At 47.7% G+C, this 22,845-nt stretch overlaps 1 protein-coding gene across 2 annotated transcripts in view; it reads right to left on the reverse strand.

Annotated features, from left to right (window-relative positions):
• Positions 1–22,845, reverse strand: part of LOC307221988 (protein-arginine deiminase type-2-like) — a 78,101-nt gene that overhangs the window by 27,836 nt on the left and 27,420 nt on the right. For both annotated transcript variants that reach the window (XM_079986963.1, XM_079986962.1), the window contains 6 exons: positions 17,705–17,888; positions 16,204–16,276; positions 13,414–13,475; positions 10,602–10,719; positions 10,002–10,127; positions 1,197–1,375 (listed from right to left, as the gene is read on the reverse strand). In XM_079986963.1, coding sequence (XP_079843089.1) covers positions 1,197–1,375; positions 10,002–10,127; positions 10,602–10,719; positions 13,414–13,475; positions 16,204–16,276; positions 17,705–17,888 — 742 coding nt within the window. The remainder of the gene's footprint in view (positions 1–1,196; positions 1,376–10,001; positions 10,128–10,601; positions 10,720–13,413; positions 13,476–16,203; positions 16,277–17,704; positions 17,889–22,845) is intronic.

The following is a 22,845-nucleotide window of genomic DNA, read 5'->3' on the forward strand; positions in this document are numbered from 1 at the left end:
CTGCAGTTACACCATGCCAGTGGCCAGGAGGAGGGACGGCTTTTGGTTGCCTGAAAGCAACAACTTCCATTAGCTGCTTGCTAACTGGGCTGCATACTGCTGTTTAGACAGCATGGCATAGTGGTTAGAGTGCTGGGAGAAACCAGGGTTTGAATCCCCCTTACTCGGCCATGAAGCTCACTGAGTGGCCTTGGGCAAGCCTCTGGCCCTCTGTCTAACCTACCTCACAGGGTTGTTGTGGGGAGTAACTTAGGAGAAGGAGAACCATGTGCCTGAGCTCCTTGGGAGGAAGAAAGGTGGGCTGTGAATACAATAAATATCAGACTAACATCCTGCCCTGCCACACCAGCTTCCTTACCCGCACAGACCTTTCACTTCCCTCACGGCGTTGCGCTGTTGATCAACATTCTGTAGCTGACGTTTCAAAGCCTTTTTGCTTAAAAGCAGCACTTGAGGTGGTCTTTAAAACTGTAATAACCAGCCCAAATGGGAACGTTACGTAACACTGAATTTTATACAGTGGTACCTCGCAAGACGAATGCCTCGTAAAACGAAAAACTCGCAAAACGAAAGAGTTTTTTGTTTTTTGAGTTGCTTCGCAAGACGGATTTCCCTATGGGCTTGCTTCGCATGACGAAAAGGTCTTGCAAGTTTGTTTCCTTTGTCTTGCAAGTTTGTTTCCTTTTTCTTAAAACCGTGCATTCACTTCGAGGAGCAACTCATAGCACGCAGTGTGGTAGCCTTTTTTTTGAGGTTTTTGAAGACTTTGGTGATTTTTGAAGCTTTTCCAAAGTCCGTGCTTCGCAAGACGAAAAAATCGCAAGACGAAAAAACTCGTGGAACGAATTAATTTCGTCTTGCGAGGCACCACTGTACATTAAATTTGTGAACATCTAATAAACTTTATTATATATAAAAAAGGAATGCCCTACCGTCAGATGTCAAGGAAATAAACATCTCCCTGACTTTTAGAAGTCACCTGAAGTCAGCCCTGTACAAGGAAGTTTTTAATGTTTGAGGCCTTTTTGTGTTTTAGTATTTTGTCGGAAGGCGCCCAGGGTGGCTAGGGCAACCCAGTCAGATGGGAGGCTTATAATAATAAAAAAGTATTATTTGAAGCATCCTCTTTGCTGGATGAAAGCATCTCCACTGCTTCCACTGCACCCACCAACCCACCCCTCTTTCTCTGGCCGAACCTCAGCGACTGGCTCCAGCAGGCTGACGTTGATGGTGACGAGACCGTCGAAGCTGGCATCTGGGAAGCGGAGACCCTCGACAAAGAATTCCATCTCTGCAGACCCCCCTGTGTATTTCACAACGTGGAAGAGCTTCCGTGGCCCCAGGACGTGGATGTAGCGCTGGCCAAAGAAGGGATCTGCGGGTCAAACATATGTTGGAAATGTAAGGAAAAAGAAGGTACCTTTTATCATATGTGGTGGAAATGTCAGATAGTAAAAGCATTTTGGGAAATGATATACAATGGATGCTCAGGTTGTGAATGTGATCCGTGCGGGAAGCACGTTCGCAACCCGCAGTGCCGCATCTGCGGGTTGCGATTTGGTGCTTCTGTGCATGTGCAAAGCGCAATTTAGCACTTTTGCGCCTGCGCGAGCACCGAAACCCGGAAGTAACCCGTTCAGGTACTTCTGGGTTTCGGCGCGTCCGTATCCCGAAAATGCACAACCTGGAGCGTCTGTAACCCAAGGTATGACTGTATAATAAATTGAAAAAAATGCTTAAAATAACTTTTTCTAAAAAAACCAGAAGCCTTTCTTTTAGGGATTCTAGGTGCCGAAATCACAATGGAGTGGAAATCTATTTATGTATGCGACCATGGCTGCATGCATGCTATTGGCTCAGGGATGGAAAGAAGATAAAGTCCTGACCAGAGAAGAATGGCAGATTAAGATGATGGATTATGCCGAAATGGCTAAAATGACCGGAAGAATCAGAAATCAGGAAGACCAAAATTTTAATAAGGAATGGGGAAATTTACAATTTATCTTAAAAACCATTGTAAGCAGTTAAAATCATTAGCAGTGTTGGAATAACACTTGCAGTTTAAAGTTGAATTTTGGATATAACGGAGAGGTAAAAGATTTGGATTACGGGACGCAGGTGGCGCTGTGGGTTAAAGCCTCAGCGCCTAGGGCTTGCCGATCGAAAGGTCGGCGGTTCGAATCCCTGCGGCGGAGTGCGCTCCCGCTGCTCGGTCCCAGCGCCTGCCAACCTAGCAGTTCGAAAGCACCTCCGGGTGCAAGTAGATAAATAGGGACTGCTTACCAGCGGGAAGGTAAACGCCGTTTCCGTGTGCGGCTCTGGCTCGCCAGAGCAGCGATGTCACGCTGGCCACGTGACCCGGAAGTGTCTCCAGACAGCGCTGGCCCCTGGCCTCTTAAGTGAGATGGGCGCACAACCCCAGAGTCTGTCAAGACTGGCCCGTACGGGCAGGGGTACCTTTACCTTTTAAAAGATTTGGATTATTCTAAAAGGTGCAGGAGGAAATGATTAACAGTAGGACCCACAAAGGGGAGGAGGGGAGGCCAGGGGATTCTGTGGTATTTTGTTCTTATGTTGTATCTTGGATATGGGATTGTAAAATATTAATCTGAAAAACCAAATAAATAAATAAATAAATATTTATTTTTTTAAAAAAAGAAGGGATCTGTGGCGGGAAAGAAAGTGGAGATCAACACAAGTAAGGAAGAAGAACTCTGCTGGATCAGGCCAGGAGCATATCTAGACCAGCATTATGTTCACAGGAAGCCTGGAAGCAGGATTCGAGCACAAGAGGTCTCTCTCCTCCCGTGGTCTCCGCTAACTGGGATTCAGAGCCATTGCTTCCTCTAGCTGTGGAGGCAGAGCACAGCCATCTTGGCTAGTAGCCTTCGAAAGCCCTTTCTTCTTCCATCAATTTGTCTGATCCTCTTTTATTGCCATCCAAGTTCGTGGCCATCACTGCCTCCTGAGGCAGGGAGTTCCATGGGTTAACGCAGCGCTGCGTGAGAAGGGGCTTCCTTTTCTCTGTCCTGAACCTTCCCACATTCAGCTTACTTGGACATCCCTGAGTTCTAGTGTTATGAGAGAAGGAGAAAAACTATTTTCTGACCACTTTCTCTGTGCTGTGCACAATTTTATAAACTTCTATTGTGCCACCGCTTACTTTTATCTATTTTAAAAATCCTAAATCTATCCTCGCAGGGGAGTTTCTCCATCCTCTCTTTGATCATTTTGGCAGCCTTTTTCTGAAACTTAAAAAATATATATATTACAAGCTTTATTGAGAGATTTTATATATCAATTACCAAGTATTGCCTTCCAGGACAAATAAATGTACAGATGTTAAGCCTTGCATGCAAACATCCACATGGAACCAAAACAAGCTGGGAAAATCTTTTGCATTACAGATTAAAATCGCATCCTTTCCCAACTCTGCCATATCCGTTTTGATGCGAGGCAACCAAAACTGTACATGGTATTCCAAATGCGGCCGCACCAAAGATTTGTAAAAAGTCATTACGATATCAGAAGCTTTATTTGCAATTCCTTTCCCAATGATCCCTGGAGCATGGAATTTGCCTTTTTCATGGCTGACACACACTGGGTCGACATCTTCATCGGGTTAGTGAAGGCCAGGTTCAAATACAAGTTCCTTTCCTGTGATTTGGGGGGAAACTGGGATCGGGCAGGGTCCAAGAAAACCGACATCCAAGGAGCAAGTCCACCCAACCCTGCTATCCACTGAGGTGAAGGCAACTCCATTGCCCTCCCCTAACCCAGCTAATTAATACGCTAATTGAACGCCTGGCTCAGAAACCAGAATGTCCAGAATTCAAGGTCCTGCAACTCAATCCCGGGGAACAGTTATTTGGCAACCTGGCCAGAGAGGTCTTAGCTTTCACCCAGTCACCAGACTCTGATGCCCTTGAGAGACGCCAAACAATTGATCCTCAGGACTCAAAAACAAGCAGAGTCTGTGAGGCCAGGGAGAAAGGAGGGCTCTTTGAAAGGGAACTATTATTTCAGTGCTTATTTATGTGAGATACTCTGAGCTCAACATTTTCTTGCTGGAAAAGTGAGGGGTGGGGAGAATATTAAATGTGTCTTTTGGGGGGGGACTGGGAATTACTCCAGGCTGTACCCAAAGCTAGCCTGATTTCAAGCAAACCCGCTGCAGTTAATAGACTCGGCTAGTTTTATTTTATTTTATTTTTATTTTTGCATTTCAATCCCAGTGTTTTCTCCAGAGGGCCCCAAGGTGGTATACATGGTTTTCTCTTTGCCCCTGATTTAATCCCCACAACAACTGTGTGAGGTAGCTCCATTCATTCAGTGAGCCTGCTCGGAGTAGGATTTAGGAATACAGACAAGCTGTCCTATACAGAGTTAAGATTATTGGGCCATATATCTCAATTATAGTCCGCACGGACTGGCAGCAATGACTCTGCAGGATACCAGGCAGGGAATCCTTTCCAGTCTCACCTGGAGGTGCTGGGGATCCAACCTGGGCCCTTCTGCATGCAAAGCAGGTGTCCTACTGGTGTGCTATGACCTTCCCCATAGGTGGATAGATGCCAGCTCTGGGGGCTCATCTTCCACTCTTCCCCTTTTGACATCCACCTCACGCCCGGCCTGGCTGCAAATCCCACCAATAAGTAACCAAACAATTAAACCCCTGTGTTGCAAACAATTACCAGTAATATCGAAGGCAACACGATGACCAAGTACAACAATGCAATATCAATTTAACTCTTTATATAGTCTATACGGAACACTGAACAATATGAGAAACCAAATAAACAGAAATCTTATAAATCTCTGAAAGTCACTAAATGTGCACTCTTGATGGATTCTCTTGAAAACACAGAGCTTTGTTTTATGACGCCCAACGCTGCCGAAGTGGTCCACAAACAGACACAGTGAACAGTGATTCTGGATATATCCACTGTTTCGTAGAATTCTTCTTCAGCACAGCAGGATACAGAAATGTTTCATAAACTACAAATGAATTATTGAAACGATGACCTGCATATACATGGTAACTTACAATAACACTGTTCACTACGTCTGTTTGCAGACCACTTCGGCAGCATTGGACGTCATAAAACAAAGCTTTACGGCTTGTTTTCATCAGATAAGAAACCTGAGCCATTGCTTCTTTCAGAGACTTGCATAGTCTACAAAAACTTTCAGAGACTTATAAGACTTATGTTTATTTGGTTCTATGTTTTCAAGAGAATCCATCAAGAGTGCACATTTAGTGACTTTCAGAGATTTATAAGATTTCTGTTTATTTGGTTTCTCATATTGTTCAATGTTCCATATAGAGTTTATATTGATATTGCATTGTTGTACTTGGTCATCATGTTGCCTTGGATATTACTGCAAATCCCACCAGCCAGGCCTCTCCAACACGGGCAGCATTCTCCACTACCCCCCCCCTTCTTTAGCCCCATCTAACATCCCCGTAACCAAATCTGGTTTTATAACCAGCAATAAAAGACACAACAAGGCACGTCGGGGGCAGAGATGTCTCCTGGGGATTAGGGGAGGCCAAACAGAGCGATGATGTCATGGGCTGCAGCAAATGTCTTGTGGCCACTGTAAAACGAGGTGATCGCCAAAGGTTGGCTTCTATTGGAGTGGGTGGACATCATACCCACCTGCAGCTCCGTTTAAGAGCTAAACGCACATCACTGGAAGACCTTGAAAACGTGACCTTCGGTTGTAACACTGAGCATTGCCATCAACTGAGCCCTGCTCAAAGTAAGCCCACTGAAATTAATGGACATGATGACTAACTTCAGTCTGTTCATTTCAATGGGTCTATTCTGGGTAATGTCTAGATGGATACAAGCTGACTCCTTTGTCAATCTACATGGGAAGATATCATCGTGTGTGTGTGTGTGTGTGTGTGTGTGTGTGTGTGTGTGTGTAAAGGTACCCTTGACCATTAGATCCAGTTGCGGATGACTCTGGGGTTGCGCACTCATCTCGCTCGATAGGCTGAGGGAACCGGCATTTGTCCTCAGACAGTTTCCGGGTTATGACTAAGCCGCTTCTGGTGAACCAGAGCAGCGCATGGAAACGCCGTTTACCTTCCTGCCACAGTGGTACCTATTTCTCTACTTGCATTTTGACATGCTTTTGAACTGCTAGGTGGGCAGGAGCTGGGACTGAACAATGGGAACTCACCCCGTCGCGGGGATTCGAACCGCTGACCTTCCGATCGGCAAGCCCTAGGCTCAGTGGTTGAGACCACAGCGCTACCCACGTCTATATATGTGTGTGTGTGTGTGTGTGTTATGATGGTATAAGATAAGATAGGTATCTCTTATACCAACATTACACACACACACACACACACACACACACAATCTTATACCAATTCACATTTATTTGTCCATCTAGAATAGTGCTGCCAACTCTGACCAGCAGCTGCTGCCCAAAATCCCAGGCCAAAAGAGTCCTTTCACCTTGTCTGCAATCGAAAAATCCTCCGTTAATTAGGGGATGTCAGAGATTGAAAGTTCTGCACACAAAGCAAGTGACCTCCAACTAAGCTATGTTTTTCCCCTCCCAAGATTCCAGTCCTCATTGTGCTGAATGAAGGGCTGATTCTAAAACGTAGTAAAATGCCTTCTGCTAAGTCAAACCATGTAGCTCAGCAGTGTCTACACTGACTTGCAGCTGCTCTCCAGGTTTTCAGACAGGGAGTGCCTTTCTAGAGATTCTGCTAGGGATTGAACCTGGCACCTACTGCATGTAACAGAGCTACATCCCTTCCTTTAAGGAATTCTGGGAAAAGAGTTCACGGAAGTAACAAAGCCCAGGAAACTTTCAACTAGCCATTTGTAGCTTAACAGAAAAACGAGACAGAATGAGCCAATATTTGCTTAAATGCGATCCTTGCTCCACTTTGGCCAAGCTTGAGTTTAAGAAAATATCAATGAAAACACCAGCTGGCGAGCCTTAAGTTAGTAAGAGGGAGCTCAGAAGTTTCACCCCTTCCCTCTTTGCCCTGCTTCACAACAGATGGGGGGGGGGGGGCTGTCCTCCTTCGCCAGAGATTTTAGGGAGCCTTTAACCGGATCACCCATTTAATTCTTCCACGGCTCAGACAAGCAAACAGCCAGCCTCCTTCCCTAGGAAGAACGCCGAGAGGTAACCCCGGGCCACTGAGCTTGGCTGGCTTCCCTAGGATCTCTCAGAGAGCAGCTCCTGACAGAGGCAGAGTTTGCAGCTGATTGACAAGCCCCTCTGGAGCTCCTTGCCAGGGAATGCCGCCCCTTCCCCTCGGCCGGCTCCAATTGCAATGCCTGGTTTCAGCGAGTTGTCGGTGGGCCCGTCTCTGGGCGCCAACGGAGCTACTGGAATGTTGAAGACACCGGGGTCCTTTCTAATTAGATGTGTTGAAGACCCATCAGGCCTAATTATTCCCAAGCTGCTCTTTGCTACAAATGAGATGCAGGTGCGAGAATTAACGTGACATGTGCATGTGCTTTCGGGGGGGGGGGGGAGAGATGAGGTTAAAAATTGTGCCGCCTATTTAATAAAATAATAATAATAATAATAATAATAATAATAATAATAATACTACATTTTATTTATACCCCACCCTCCCTGGCCAGAGCCGGGCTCAGGGCGGTTAACACCAGTAAAATGACAATAAAAACATAATGGGGGTGGGGAGGAAACCAATTTAAAATACAGGTTAAAATGCAATTTAAAATGCAGCCTCATTTTGAAAGTAACTCATAGACCAAAACCATAAGGGGAGGGAAACATAAGGGTCAGACTGAGACCAAACCAAAGGCCAGGTGGAACAGCTCTGTCTTGCAGGCCTTGCGGAAAGATGTCAAGTCCCGCAGGGCCCTAGTCTCTTGTGACAGAGAATTCCACCAAGATGGGGCCAGTACTGAAAAGGGCCTGGGCCCTAGTTGAGACCAATCTAACCACCTTGCGACTTGGGACCTCCAAAGTGTTGTCATTTGTGGATCTTAAGGTCCTCCATGGGGCATACCAGGAGAGGCGGTCCTGTAGGTACGTGGGTCCTAGGCTGCATAGGGCTTTAAAGGTCAAAATCAGCACCTTAAACCTGACCCTGTCCTCCACTGGGAGCCAGTGCAGCTGGTAAAGCACTGGATGAATGTGATCCTGCGGCGAGGACCCCATAAGGAGCCTCACCACAGTATTCTGCACCTGCTGGAGTTTCTGGGTCAGCTTCAAGGGCAGCCCTGCGTAGAGCGAGTTACAATAATTAAGCCTGAAGGTGACCGGCGCATGGATCACACTGGCCAGATCAGGGCGAGAGAGGTAAGGGACTAACTGCTTAATACGGTGGAGATGGAAAATTGCCACCTTTGCTGTGGCTGCAACCTGCGCCTCCCAAGCTCTTGACAGAAGGCGCTGGCACTAATTGAGCCCCCGCAAGAGATGGGATTTGGCCCTACAACCCCATGTCATCCCGACCCAGCCAGAGGACCTCTGTCTTCAAAGGATTTAACAGAAGCAGAGAGATGCACCTCTTCTGCCTCGGGGGTACCCCCGAGGGTCATCTAAGTCCAGGCATAGGCAAACTCGGCCCTCCAAATGTTTTGGGACTACAACTCCCACCATCCCCAGCTAACAGAACCAGTGGTCAGGGATGATGGGAGTTGTAGTCCCAAAACATCTGGAGGGCCGAGTTTGCCTATGCCTGATCTAGTTTAACCTGCTGCAATGCAGGAATCTCAACCAATGCTTCCATGACAGATGGCCACCCAACCTCTGAATTAGAAGGAAAAGCTGGAAGAGGTGAGACAGATCCCCTGCTGTGTGGTCCCGAAGAGACAGGGGGCTCGGTCAACACCCAGGAAAGTGAGGAAAAGAATAGCACAACCCCTAGAGAGTCTTGTGCCAGGATGTTGTCCACGCTCCAGGGCTCATTAGGAAAGGAACTCAAAATTAAACTGCCCATGTGAATCTATGGTGCATCCACACTTGCCATACTGTGGACAGTTCTGGTTGCCTCACTTCAAAAAGGATATTGAGGAAGGTTCAGAAAAGAGCAACCTAATCAATCAAGGGGATTCCTTACGAGGAAAAGTCGCAGCATTTGGGACATTTTAGCGTTGAGAAAAGGCATGCAAGGGACGACACGACAGACGTGAAAAGCCATCCTCGATCTCTCTCATGACTTGTGGACATCCAAAGAAGCTGAATGGTGGAAACTTGAGGATGGATAAAAGGAAGGACTTTTTCACGCAACGCACATGTGTAACTCCCTTCCACAGGGTCTGTGATGGCCACTAGCTTAAAAGGTAAAGGTAAAGGGACCCCTGACCATTAGGTCCAGTCGTGGCCGACTCTGGAGTTGCGGCGCTTATCTCACTTTATTGGCCGAGGGAGCCGGGGTACAGCTTCCGGGTCACGTGGCCAGCATGACGAAGCCGCTTCTGGCGAACCAGAGCAGCGCACGGAAACGCCGTTTACCTTCCCGCCGGAGTGGTACCTATTTATCTACTTGCACTTTGACGTGCTTTCAAACTGCTAAGTTGGCAGGAGCAGGGACCGAGCAACAGGAGCTGACCCCGTCGCGGGGATTCAAACCACCAACCTTCTGATCGGCAAGTCCTAGGCTCTGTGGTTTAACCCACAGCGCCGCCCGTGTCCCTGGCCACTAGCTTGGATGACTTTAAAAGAGGATTGGACCAATTCATGGAGGAGGAGGAGGAGGAAAAGGCTATTGATGGCTACCAGTCACAATGGCTTCGCTCTGCCTCCATGGTCAGAGGCAGCAATGATTCTGAATCTCAGTTGCTGGAAATTGCAGGTGGGGAGAGGGCTCTTATTCTTGGATCCTGCTTGTAGCTTCTCTTTGGGGTGGCCAATGCAAAAACTGGAGGCTGGACCAGAGCCGGCACTGGGCCTGATCCAGCTGCCAGGCTCTCCTTATGTTCCGATGACTCTTGCAGTAAAAACATCACAACAAAGAGAGCGGAAACAGACAGCCCACTTACTCTGCAGGTAAAAGACCCCAACTTTGTCGCAGTCGGACAGCGGAATGTAGAGGACCATCTCGTAGCCTGGAGGCAGCCGGTCGGGGCCTTTTGTTCTCAAGAACATACGGGACATGTCTTCCAGGTCTGTGGGGTTCGATGCCCGAGACAGAGAGAGGAAAGGGTGGAGAGGAAAAGAAAAGAGAAATGCACATCAGGATTTGGGAATTTGTGATGAAAATCTTGGAATACATAGAGGTGGCAAAATTGACGGCGCTGATACAAATCTAGACTCCTTTAAAGACCAGGAACCCTTTTCTAGCCTATATAAAATGTTATTTCCCAAATGCAAGGATCATTTTGAAGTGCAAGAAAATAGCAGAATATATTAAGAAACATGTGAGAGAGGGTGAAATTAGGTAAGGCGGAACCTTAAGACACAATTGTATGTAATTTGAGTTACAAACATCAATGTCGGGTGAGCAGGAAGTCACTATTTTTGTTGAATTAGAATGTAATTGCTGAGTAACAAACGTAACTTTCTAGATTGGAAAAAGAATAAAATACTGTTACAAAAAAAACCACAAATGGATTTCAGGATTCAACAGACCCCCCACCTACCATCCTTCGAGAAGACTTTGTCATCCTGGCAGTCCTCCTTTCCGGTGTATGGATTTTCCTTATCGCAGTTCACCAGCAGAACGGCACCCTGCCCATCTGGACCCCACGTCCACACCGCCTGGAATGGCAACACTTTCACTGCATTTCGATGGCACTTTCACCTCCAAGGAGCTCAAGGTGCCTCTCCCTCTCCTCATTTAATCCCCACAACAACCCTGCGAGGTCTTTAAGCAGAGGCTTGACAACCATATGTCAGGAGTGCTCTCCAACTCTATGATTCTGTGAGGTAGGCTAGGCTGAGAGGCAGTGACAGGGCCCAATGTTACACCAGCATGTTTCATGGCTGGGATTTGAACCCTTGTCTCTCCTGGATCCTAGTCCAACACTCTAACCACTACAACACCACTGCCTCTTGAGTTTAACCAGCAGAATGGGGCAAAGGGTTTCCCCTTTTTGCTTTTATCATTTGAACCAATAAGATAAATTCTGTTTACCCACTGCCTGCTGGACATTCTCCATCAGTTAACTACAACCAATCTAGAATGGGACTGCCAGACTGGTGACTGGGAGTGGCTACCAGGACTGTCTAAACATTGGTCCTGAAAGACCTACATTGGCTCGCAGTAAGTTCCCCATTCAAAGTGTTGGCGTTGACCTTTAAAGCCCTAAATGGCCTGAAGGAGCGTCTCCACCCCCATCGTCCAGTCCAGACACTGAGGTCCAGCTCTGAGGGCCTTCTGGAGGTTCCCTCCCTGTAAGAAGTGAGGTTACAGGGAACCAGGCAAAGGGCCTTCTTGGTGGTGGTGTCCTCCCTGTGGAACGCCCTCCCGTCAGATGTCAAGGGGATGAGTAACTATACAAAGCAGCACATTCCACTCTTGCAGATTTGTGACTCAATTACTGTGGGTTTGTCAATGACTTTCTGCATGCATTGGCCTTCAATGATTTTTTTATCATTATTCTTATGGATAATTGTATTGTTTTACCTTTGAGGTTTTCCCCCCCTTCTACAACCAAGCAATGTCCGTTGTGAAATAAATAAGTAAATAAAATTAAAAAAATTAATCAGTTGTCTTGATGAGATTGACAATAATTTTGCAGACCCTCCAAATGTCCCTATTTTCCAGGGGCAGTCCCGGGTTTACAGAAGCTGTCCCGGTTTCTGATTTGATCTCTGAATGTCCCTCTTTTCCTTAGGACATCCCTTTTTCCATCAGAGAGATGTTGGAGAGTATGGAGTTAATAAGTAACTATACAACCTTTAGAAGACATCTGAAGGCAGTGCCCTGTATATGGAAGTTTAAAAAATATTTAATGTTTTATTATGTTTGTGTACACAGTGGTACCTTGGTTCTCGAACGTAATCCGTTCCAGAAGACCGTTCCACTTCCAAAACGTTTGAAAACAGAAGCACAAAGGGTTGTCTGCCAATTCAGTTGAGAAAATTGAAAAACATGCAGCAGAAGCCATTGGACTTCCGAGGCGCGTTCGAAAACAGAAGTGTTTACTTCCGGGTTTTGGGCATTTGAAAACTGAAATGTTCAGCAACAGAGACATCTGAAAACCGAGGTACCACTGTATTTTGGAAGCTGCCCAGAGTGGCTGAGGCTACCCAGTCAGATGAGCAGAGTACAAATAATAAAATTATTATTATTATTATTATTAGCCATTGGCCTGATCAGCATGGGTTTTTCTGACGTTCTTCTCCTAAACAGTGACTGGGACACTCAGTGCCACTTTTCCTTGGGAGTCAGATTCTAAGGAAGGCTCTGGTTTGCAGTTCTGTTGGGCACAGCATTCTGCCCCGATTGACCCCAGGGTAGTAAGAGGCTCTTTCCAAGGAGCGTTGCAGCCCAGAGGGATCACTGCCTCGCCTCAGCAGGGAGCCTGGAGGAATGGAGAGCCTCTGTGCCAAAGGACGGGTGGCAGGGCAGGGCAGGGCAGAGCAGAGCGGGAGGCTCCCCTTTCGTACAGAGTGTCCCAGCCTTTCCGTGGGAGCTTTTCATGGCAATTTAAATGCCTCTCAGGGCTGAGGGCTAACCCCATTTGACTCCGTCCTGCGCCCCCACCTCCCCGGACGGCTGGTTGGAAAGGAGAGCTGTCCCGTTTCCGCAAAGCTTTGGGGACAGAAGCACACAACCGGGATCAGGCATTGCAGGTGGGCACTAAGGAGGCAGATGCCCCAGTCCTGAAGGTTATGATATAACAATGAAGCTGCCTTTCACCAGGTCAGACCACTGGTCCATGCATCTCAGTACAGTCTACTCTGACTGGCAGCAGCTCTCCAGGATTTCAGCATTCAGATTTCAGACAGGAGAGCTTAGTGTCACAAAGAAGAGTTTCAAATGATCTGCTCCCATCCTAGGAAGCCAAGGGCCAGCTCTATGCCAGGCCCAGCAAGTGACCTTAATCCAGCTGTCACCCACCTGGGTGCCTCTCTAGCTGCGATGGACTACAACACCCATGCGCCACAGAGAGTGTGTTTCCAGTGGCACTGGATGATGGGAGTTGTGATTCCAAACAGGTGGAGAGCATCAGGCTCAGTGCTTTTTTTTTCTGGGGCGACGCAGGGGTATGCAAACCCCTAAACATTTGGTAATCTAAGTTTGGCCTCATTGAGGGGCAGTAATTCAATATGAGTAGGAAAATGAGAGTACCCCGTAACATTTCTTTAGGGAAAAAAGCACTGATCAGGCTGGTGAAGGGATTGAAAGCTGGGTTACCCCCCCCCCCCCGGCATTTATTTATTTTTAATCTCTTCACCACATCTTTGCAAATCTCTATACAAACAAAAGCAGGAGGAAATGTTCACCTTTTTGGGGTGGTTCTTCTCCACCACCCCATCGCGGTCAGCATCGACATCCAGAGAAATCTCTAGAAAAATACAAAAGTCAAGTCAGCAAGCCCTTCCCACTTTGTGGCATATCTGAGACATTTCCTGAGCACCGCAACCCCAGAGTCGTCCACGACTGGACCTAACGGTCAGGGGTACCTTTACCTTTAGTTAGAGAGAAAAGCCAGATATTGGGTAGTTTCCCAGTTTTCTGATCCATCTATAACAGTTCCATGCTACTACTGTGCTTTCCCCCCTAATATCCCACCCTTCATGGATCTGAATGATGGGCTTATTAAAAAACTTAGGAAGCTGCCTTCTGATGTGTCAGAGCTCTGGTTCACCTACCCCAGCAGTGTCTACACTGGCTGGCAGCAGCTTCTCCAGGGCTTCAGGACAGGGAGTCTTTCCCCAACCCTACCTGGAGATGCTGCTGGGGATTGAACCCATAACCTTCTGCATGCAAAGCAGGTGCTGCACCACAGAGCTACTGCCTCCTGCTAAAAATAATGCAAGGCGCTAGTCCTCAAGGAGCACGCAGAAGAGGGAGCAAGCTTGTTTTCTGCTGCTCCAGAGGGCAGGACCCAAATGGATGGATTCAAAGGAGGAGATTCTGACTAAACCTTAGCTGTGGAATGGACTCCCTCAGAAGGTGGTGGACTCTTCCGCTGGAGGTTTTTAAGCAGAGGTTGGAAGGCCATCTGTCGTGGATGCTTCAGTTGAGATTCCTGCATTGCAAGGAGTTGGACTAGATGACCCTCAGGGATCCCTTCCAACTCTACAATTCTATGATTCTAAAAGTAAGTAGGGACGCGGGTGGAACCGTGGTCTAAACCACAGAGCCTAGGACTTGCCAATCAGAAGATCAGCAGTTCGAATCCCACCGTTGCTCGGTCCCTGCTCCTGCCAAACTAGCAGTTCAAAAGCACGTCAAAGTGGAAGTAGATAAATAGGTACCACTCCAGGGGGGAAGGTAAACGGCGTTTCCGTGCGCTGCTCTGGTTCGCCAGAAGCGGCTTAGTCCTGCTGGCCACATGACCCGGAAGCTGTACGCCGGCTCCCTCTGCCAATAAAGCGAGATGAGCACCGCAACCCCAGAATCGGTCACGACTGGACTTAATGGTCAGGGGTCCCTTTACCTTTAAGAGTAAGTAACAAAGCTTGTGTGTGTGTGGTAAGACAGTCCTCACTAGCCTGGTTCAAGAGTCCAGTAACATATACCCCACCCACCCATCCACCTTTCAAGGCGGGCCAACTATCTGGTTTCCCGACGGCATCCGGACCCATCATGTGAGACAACCCCGGCATTGCTGGAGAGCTGTTTTCGCTGCTGCCTTGGAGACCAGAGGGACAACGCTCACGGCTACGGTTTCTCTGGAGCGACGGCCACAAGAGCCAGCACAGCTGGGGTGGAAGGAGCTCCCTGCCTTCACAAAAAAGGCCAGAGCAAAATGAATGCAGCCGTACCTTGGTTTTCAAACTCCTTGTGACTCGAACGTTTCGGCTCCCGAACACCGCACACCCAGAAGTGAGTGTTCCGGTGTGCAAATCTTTTTCAGAAGCTGAATGTGTTCCTGCAGCCAATTGGAATCCGCACCTTGGTTTTCGAACATTTTCGGAAGTCAAATGGACTTCCAGAACGGATTCCGTTCAAGAACAAAGGTACGGCTGTAGATAAAAATTGCTCCACCGCCTCCACAACCAGCACTGGTAGGTTCTTCCAGATGCAGCCAGGAATTCCAGGGTGCCAGCTCAGAGTTGTTTTGTTTAGCAAGAGTTTAAAACTGCTTGATAGAAGCATAGCGTAAGATCCTAAAAACAGCCTGCAGGATCAGGCCGATGGCCCATCTAACGCAGCATCCTGTTCTCACACTCGACGGCCAGATACCCCCATGGGAAGTCTGCAAACAAGACCCACGCACAAGAATCCTCTTTCCTCCAGCAACTGGGATTCAGAAGAATGGCAGCCTCTGACAGTGGAAGTTTCTTAGCTGTGTCAGACGACAATTCCTTGGTGGGGAGACAAAAGCTGCCTCTTTGCAGAGGAAACCAAACTGGGAGGGGTAGCTAATGCCGCAGAAGACAGAATCAGGATTCCAAATGACCGTAACAGATTAACAAAATGAAATTAACAAAATGAATTTCAACAGGGACAAATGTAAGGTTCTGCACTTAGGCAGGAAGAAGCAAATGCACAAATATAAGATGGGGGACACACCTGGCTTGCCAGTGAAAAGGATCTAGCGGTCTTAGTGCACCACAAGCTTAACATGACAGTGTGATGCAGCAGCAAAAAAAAGCTTATGCTATTCTAGGTTGCATCAACAGAAGTCTAGGGTCCCGATGTAATCGTACCACTCTGTTCTGCCTTGGTCAGACCACACCTGGAATACTGTGTCCAATTCCGGGCACGGCAATTTAAGAAGGATATTGACAAGCTGGAAGGTGCGCAGAGGAGGGCAACCAAGATGATGAAGGGTCTGGAAACCAAGCCAGATGAGGAATGGTTGTAGGATCTGGGTATGTTTAGCGCAGAAAAGAGGAGACAGAGGTGACAGGATAGCTGTCTCTCAAATATCTCAACATCAGGAAGAACTTTCTGACAGCAAGACCTTTTGAAAGTGACACGGAGTGCCTTGGGAGGTTGTGGACACTCCTTCGCTGGAAGTTTCTAAGCAGAGTTTGGAAGGCCACCTGGTCCTTCTCCACTCTATGATCCTAGGGGGAAAGACAGAGAAAGAGAGGGGGAGAGCACATCTTCATACTTACCAATTCCCGTCAGGAAAACACCAGCTTGGTCAATGGGGTGGCCTCCATTCTCACCATAATAGCCCACAGTTACCTGAGGAAGGAAAGAAGGTACAATGCAGAGTTAAAGTTTTGAAAAGCCAAAGAGACAACCTGGAACTATATTGACAAGCTGGGAGATTTGCAGAGGAGGGTGACCAAGATGATGATGGTCTGGAAGCCAAGCCAGATGAGGAACGGTCGAAGGAGTTGGGTATGTTTAGACTCGAGGAGACTGAGAGGAGATACGATAGCCATCTTCAATCATCGTAAGGGCTGTCCCATGGAAGAGGGAACATGCTTGTTTTCTCCTGTTCTGGAGGGTAGGATCCAAACCAATAAATTCAAGTTACAATAAATGAACAACTTTCTGACACCAAGAGCTGTTCGACAGCACAATGACCTCCCTCGGAAGGTGGTCAATTCCCCTTCTTTGGCAGTTTTAAAGCAAAGGTTGGGTGGCCATCTGTGATTCCTGCATTTCATGGGGTTGAATTAGATGATCCCCATCTTTCCTTCCAACGCTACAATCCTATGAAATGGAAAAGGAATCCAAGGATACGTTGTGCCAGGTAAGGGTCAGCTGCATGTTCACCGCCAGTCCTTCCGAGCTTAGAGCTCTCCAGTCTCTATGCCAGGAAAATAACTGCCCGCCTTGGTATTTTTGAGGATGCAGCTTGCAGGATTAGGGGACTGGCACAAAACCACAGCCCTTGCCACACCACGGCCCCTTTAGAGACACCAAGAGTGATTTCAGTTTTGCAATCAGCTGGAAGCAGAACTGAAACAATAGATTCACATGACCCTACACGTTTGCCCCACACAACTGCCAAGAAAACTGGTGCATGTTTACTCAGCGGCAGCTGATGCTCCCTAAAAGGTGAATTTAAACTGCAGTGTTTGCATTTGTTCAGCAAAGGCCTCCATCCCTGCCTCACCATGTGCCTGCCTGCTTGGTACCTGTCCTGATTAAGTTGTACATTTGTAAATAAAAATCCTGCAAGTCCTGATACTTGTAGAATACAGCGGTACTTCGGGTTAAGAACTTAATGCATTCTGGAGGTCTGTTCTTAACCTGAAACTGTTCTTAACCTGAAGCACCACTTTAGCTAATGGGGCCTCCTGCTGGAGCACTATTTCTGTTCTCATCCTGAAGCGAAGTTCTTAACCCGGGGTACTATTTCTGTGTTAGCGGAGTCTGTAACCTGAAGTGTATGTAACCTGAAGCGTATGTAACCTGAGGTACCACTGTAACAGAATTGTAGAGTGGGAAGGGAATCCAAAGGGCCACCTAGTCAAAGCCTTTGCAGTGCAGTAATCACAGCTAAAGAATCAGAGAAGTATGGTTCGAAGGGACCCTGAGGGTCATCTAGTCTAACCCACTGCAACTCAGGAACCACTGCTAAACGCTGCCCCTGCTTGGAATGCAAAACTGAGCCTACCAGGAGCTCTGGGAAGCAACGAGTGTGGGAATGTCTCTTACTTTGTTGTCATTGGCCTCGGTGCTGGGACGCGTCATCTGTATACTCAAGGTGGTCTTGGGGTCCAGAGGCCACTGCTTTCCGCCATTGGCAGGGGCATGCTCTGATTGGCCGTCGCTGATGATTTCGACCTCGACATCATCCGAGTGCTTCACAGCAAATGTGACTGCGTCGGCAGGAGCTGCTCTGTAAGGGAGCAGGCGGAAGGAGAGTGGTGATGTGAAACTGGGTGTTTGCAGATCCAGCACTGAACCCTGAAATTCCCCCAGTCTTTGCCCCAGAGAGCCTACAATCTACATTTGCATTGACTTCATTCTCTGGTCACAGCCACAACATTGCCCAAGCTTTGATTCTCCTCTTCTTCCTCCATCTTTTCCCCCCGGGAAGCACCTGGAACCCCCCCGAGTCTCTTGCTCCTTGCTGCTTGGGGTGGTGCACAACAGGAAGACTCCAGTCCTCATGGTTTTGAAGGGTGAGTCGATTTAAATAAGAACAGAGGAAGCTGCCTTATTACTGAGCCAGCCCATCAGTCTACCTAGCACATGCCTGACTGACTGACTTCACTGACTGGCAGAAACAGCTCTCCAGCTGGACTGGTGACTGGGAGCGGTCGCCAAGACCATATAACACTGGTCCTGAATGACCTACATTGGCTCCCAGTACATTTCTGAGCACAATTTAAAATGTTGGTGCTGACCCTGAAAGCCCTAAACAGCCTTGGCCCTGTGTACCTGAAGGAGCATCTCCACCCCCATTGTTCAGCCTGGACACTGAGGTCCAGTTCCGAGGGCTTTCTGGCAGTTCCCTCCCTGAGAGAAGTGAGATTACAGGGAACCAGGCAGAGGGCCTTCTCAGTAGTGGCGCCCACCCTGTGGAACGCCCTCCCATCAGCTGTCAAGGAAATAAACAACTATCTGACTTTTTAGAAGACAGCCCTGCTTAGGGAAGTTTTTAATGTTTGATGTTTTATTGTGTTTTAAATATTCTGTTCGGAGCCACTCAGAGTGGCTGGGGAGACCCAGCCAGAGGGGAAGGGTATACATAATAAATTATTAGTCGTTATTATTGTTGTTGTTGTTGTTAGAGACAGGAAGTCTTTGAAGGATCAAACCTGGGGCCTTCCACCTGCAAACCAGGTGCTCTCCCACTGAGCCATGGTCTTTTCTTTAAAAATAAAGCAAGCTTCTAGTCCTCATTGTTCTGACAGAAGGCTGATTTAAACAGGAGTATAGAAAGAGACTCTCGGTCCATCTCATCTAGTGTTGTCTACACTGACCTGCACCTTACCCCACTGCGCCTCCTTTCATCCTCCACCCGCCAGCTCTGTCAGCTGGCATGGAAGGAGCATTCCTACTCTGGGAGAACTCAACCCTTGAAAAAGAGAGCGAATTTAATCTTGCACACATGTGCTGGAAAAGACTCCAAGCCAGGAGAGCCAAAGATGTCTCTGTTAGTGGGAGAGATTTACTGCCACCATAGCTGTACGGTCCGCAGCAGATTTCGCATGATGTGCAGAGCTCCGCCTCCTTCCTCGCCCTTTCCTAGATATACCTGGCGACAGTGTGAGAAACTCAGATATATAAGCTGGGTGCCAAATGGCTCCTTAAACCAGAGTTACAGTTGCCAAAACAGAATGCCTAGTTGCCATTTTTTCGGCCAGACAGCTCTAAAGTCACACTTTTAAGTACAGTGGTACCTCGGGTTAAATACTTAATTCATTCCTATGTTAAGTACTTAATTCATTTACTATGTTTTTATCCCTGATGCTTTGTAATTCGTTCTCTAATGTTGTACAGTGGTACCTTGGGTTAAGTACTTAATTCATTCCGGAAGTCTGTACTTAACCTGAAACTGTTCTTAAACTGAAGCACCACTTTAGCTAATGGGGCCTGCTGCTGCCGCCGCACCGCCGGAGCCCGATTTCTGTTCTTATACTGAAGCAAAGTTCTTAACATAAAGCACTATTTCTGGATTAGTGGAGTCTGTAACCTGAAGCGTATGTAACCCGAGGTACCACTGTATTACTTTTTGGTTCTACACGATTGTGTTGCTAGTTTGTGAAAACAGGCAAGATCCAAGGATCCCCAGGCATGCACCTCCAGATTGTGCTATCCTGGAGCCCTGGCATCTGCACTTGGTTGCAAGTTGCTGATAAAAGGTAAAGGTAAAGGTACCCCTGCCCGTACGGGCCAGTCTTGACAGACTCTGGGGTTGTGCGCCCATCTCACTCAAGAGGCCAGGGGCCAGCGCTGTCCGGAGACACTTCCGGGTAACGTGGCCGGCGAGCCAGAGCCGCACACGGAAACGCCGTTTACCTTCCCGCTGGTAAGCGGTCCCTATTTATCTACTTGCACCCGGAGGTGCTTTTGAACTGCTAGGTTGGCAGGCGCTGGGACTGAGCAGCGGGAGCGCACCCCGCCGCAGGGATTCGAACCGCCGACCTTTCGATCGGCAAGCCCTAGGCGCTGAGGCTTTAACCCACAGCGCCACCTGCGTCCCAAAAGTTGCTGATAGCCAGGTGCAAAATGCTCCTGGTGACTCCTGAAGGTTCAAGAGAGGCAGCATATGGACTCCAGCCCTCCTACCCGCAATAGAAACTGTAATAAACAAAAATCTGCCCTTATTCCCTTATGGGGGACACAGGAGACCTTACAGAGTCCTTTGTATGTTCTTCATCAGTCGGAGGAAAGATCAGAGGCCAACCAGAGACTATTGAGAAGCAAAGCAGCTCGTAAGCCTGATCTTTTATTGAACTGTTGCAACAGGGTGCTCCCCTCACCTGCAGGAAAGGAGGAGGACCCAGAACAAAGGTGTGCCCGCCCTTATATAGACATTTTAAATTGCCCGCCCTGGAGTCCAAGACCACCCCCAGATACATCATACCTACATCACAGAAGGGTGTAGCCGAAGCCCACCCCCCAGAAACAGCATACCTACATCACAGAAAGGGCGGGCTAAAGCAGAAATCTGAGTGTGTTGCTTACCTCCTGTATGGCAGGTTATCTGTTAATGCTTACTTGATTGGATACCCTGGGGAGCCTGGCCAGTCTTTTGTAATGATAAATACTTAGTTCCTGAGCCAGGTCACAGGCTCACCCTATTCATACACAGACATACCCTTAAGACAGGATTTGTGAAGGAAAAGACAATGGGGAAGCTTTTCCATTTTCCTTCGACCTTGCAGAGAAATTTTTGAGGTCAATGTGGGAGGGACAAAATGGTTTCAGGACTTTTTCTGTGGGGTTTCAGACATGTGGTTTATATATGCTGTTATGAACATTTATTATATATATAAGACCTTAAATTTTTTATTTCAAAACATACACCAACAACATAGAAATACCACATTGGTCCAAATATAAGCCGCACCCGAATATAAGCCACACCTTTAAAATTGGGGGGGGGGGGGAGAGAGAGAAAGAAAAAATACCCAAATATAAGCAGCTCCATTCCTTGCTGCTCCTGACTGAATACTGGGGGGTGGGAGCCATGCTGCATTGCCGGCGCCCCACACTCCTGGCTGCATACCGTAAGGTCATGAATATAAGCCGCACTTTAACTTTTCACAGTTGGAATTTGGGGGGAAAGTCAGGCTTATATTCGGGCCAATACGGTAATATTGAATTTCTTATCATACCTGCGGTCCCTTCCAACTCTACAATTATATGATTCCAATAATATGCCAGTTACTTATTGTGTTTCTCTCTCTCTCTCCCCCACTCCCCCAGTTCTCCTTTGGATTACTTTGAGGGACACATTCCTTGTCTGATAGACAGCCTCTCCTTGCAAGATTTGAGATTTCAACTCTTCCTGGGCCCTGCCAAACCTGAGCTGCGACCCTCAAAGCAAGGACCTACAAATCAGGACAAGCTGTGTTGAACGTGAACCGCCAGACGACACAGGTTTAAGAAAATACGATCTCCGAAGAATGCGATTATCAGTGTTAAGCGTCCTGATTTCTACACACCCCAGCCTCAGGTTTGCTTTTGTAGTGCGGCTTCAAGGTGAGGGGAAGTAACTTGAACCCTTTCCTCTTTTGGATCTTTGGCTGACCCACCCACTTCACCCTTTTGGGAGCCATTGCATAACACCCCTAAGCTTCCCACATCTATTTTTAAATGCTGCGTCAACTAGGCCCCTGACAGCGGCAGCTGGATTCTGCATTAGCAAGGGACCCGAGTGCCAGCAACAGCCCACTGCAACTCCTTGACGGGAGGAGAGGGGCAGCTGCAGCAGTTGACACAGCAGATTGAAGCTGATAATGAGAAACCCCAGGGCAGTTGGAACCCGCTGCTTGCAGCACACAGCTTCCTCCTTGGTTACACCCAGGACTGACGTCCTGTCGACATGCCCCAAAAGCTCTGGGCAGTTGACATCCTAGCCCTGCTCTCTGAAAAGCCAAAAAAAGAAAGAAAGAAAGAAATTTCAGATGCCACCCAGAATCTTCCCCAATTTATAACACATAAACAAAAGAAATCGGAGTATTTTTTAAAAAAGGATTTGCATTCATTCAACTACATTCCCAAACGGGCACCAAGATGCTCTTTGCACGACCTTCGATCTGACCTATGCAATCAAAGCAGATCCTTTATGATTTGCACTCAGTGCACAAACACATATAAAATGCAATTTTAAAAATGCTGGAAATGCTGTCAGAGGGGATTGAAGCTGGGCACACTGAGCTGCAACCCTTGCCATAAAATTGAGCAAGATTCCAGTCCCCATGGTTCTGAACGCAGGGCTAACTAAGAAGCTACTTTTCAGTGAGTCAGACTGTTGGTCCATCTAGCCCAGCACTGTCTTCTCTGGCAGGCAGTGGTGCTCCAGGGTTTCAGACTCGGGGGGGGGGGGTCTCTCTCAAGATGTGCCTGGAGATGCCAAGGATTGAACCTGGAACCTTCTGCATGCAAGGCAGATGTCCTGTCCCTGAGCTATGACCATGCACCCGGCCAGCAAAACGTAATAAAGATTAACCACAGAAGTCTGGTGTTTTTAGTATCGGAAAGGGAGAAAAATTATCCTGCAGAAACAAGCATTCTTTAAAGCCCTCTGGATTCCACTTTCCATAGCATAACTGACTTGGCAACTCCACTGCTTAAAACACACACAGAGATCACACAAAGGGTGACGGTGCCATCTGCAA

This window comes from Podarcis cretensis (genome assembly GCF_951804945.1).
Source record: "Podarcis cretensis genome assembly, chromosome: 8".
NCBI lineage: Eukaryota > Metazoa > Chordata > Lepidosauria > Squamata > Lacertidae > Podarcis > Podarcis cretensis.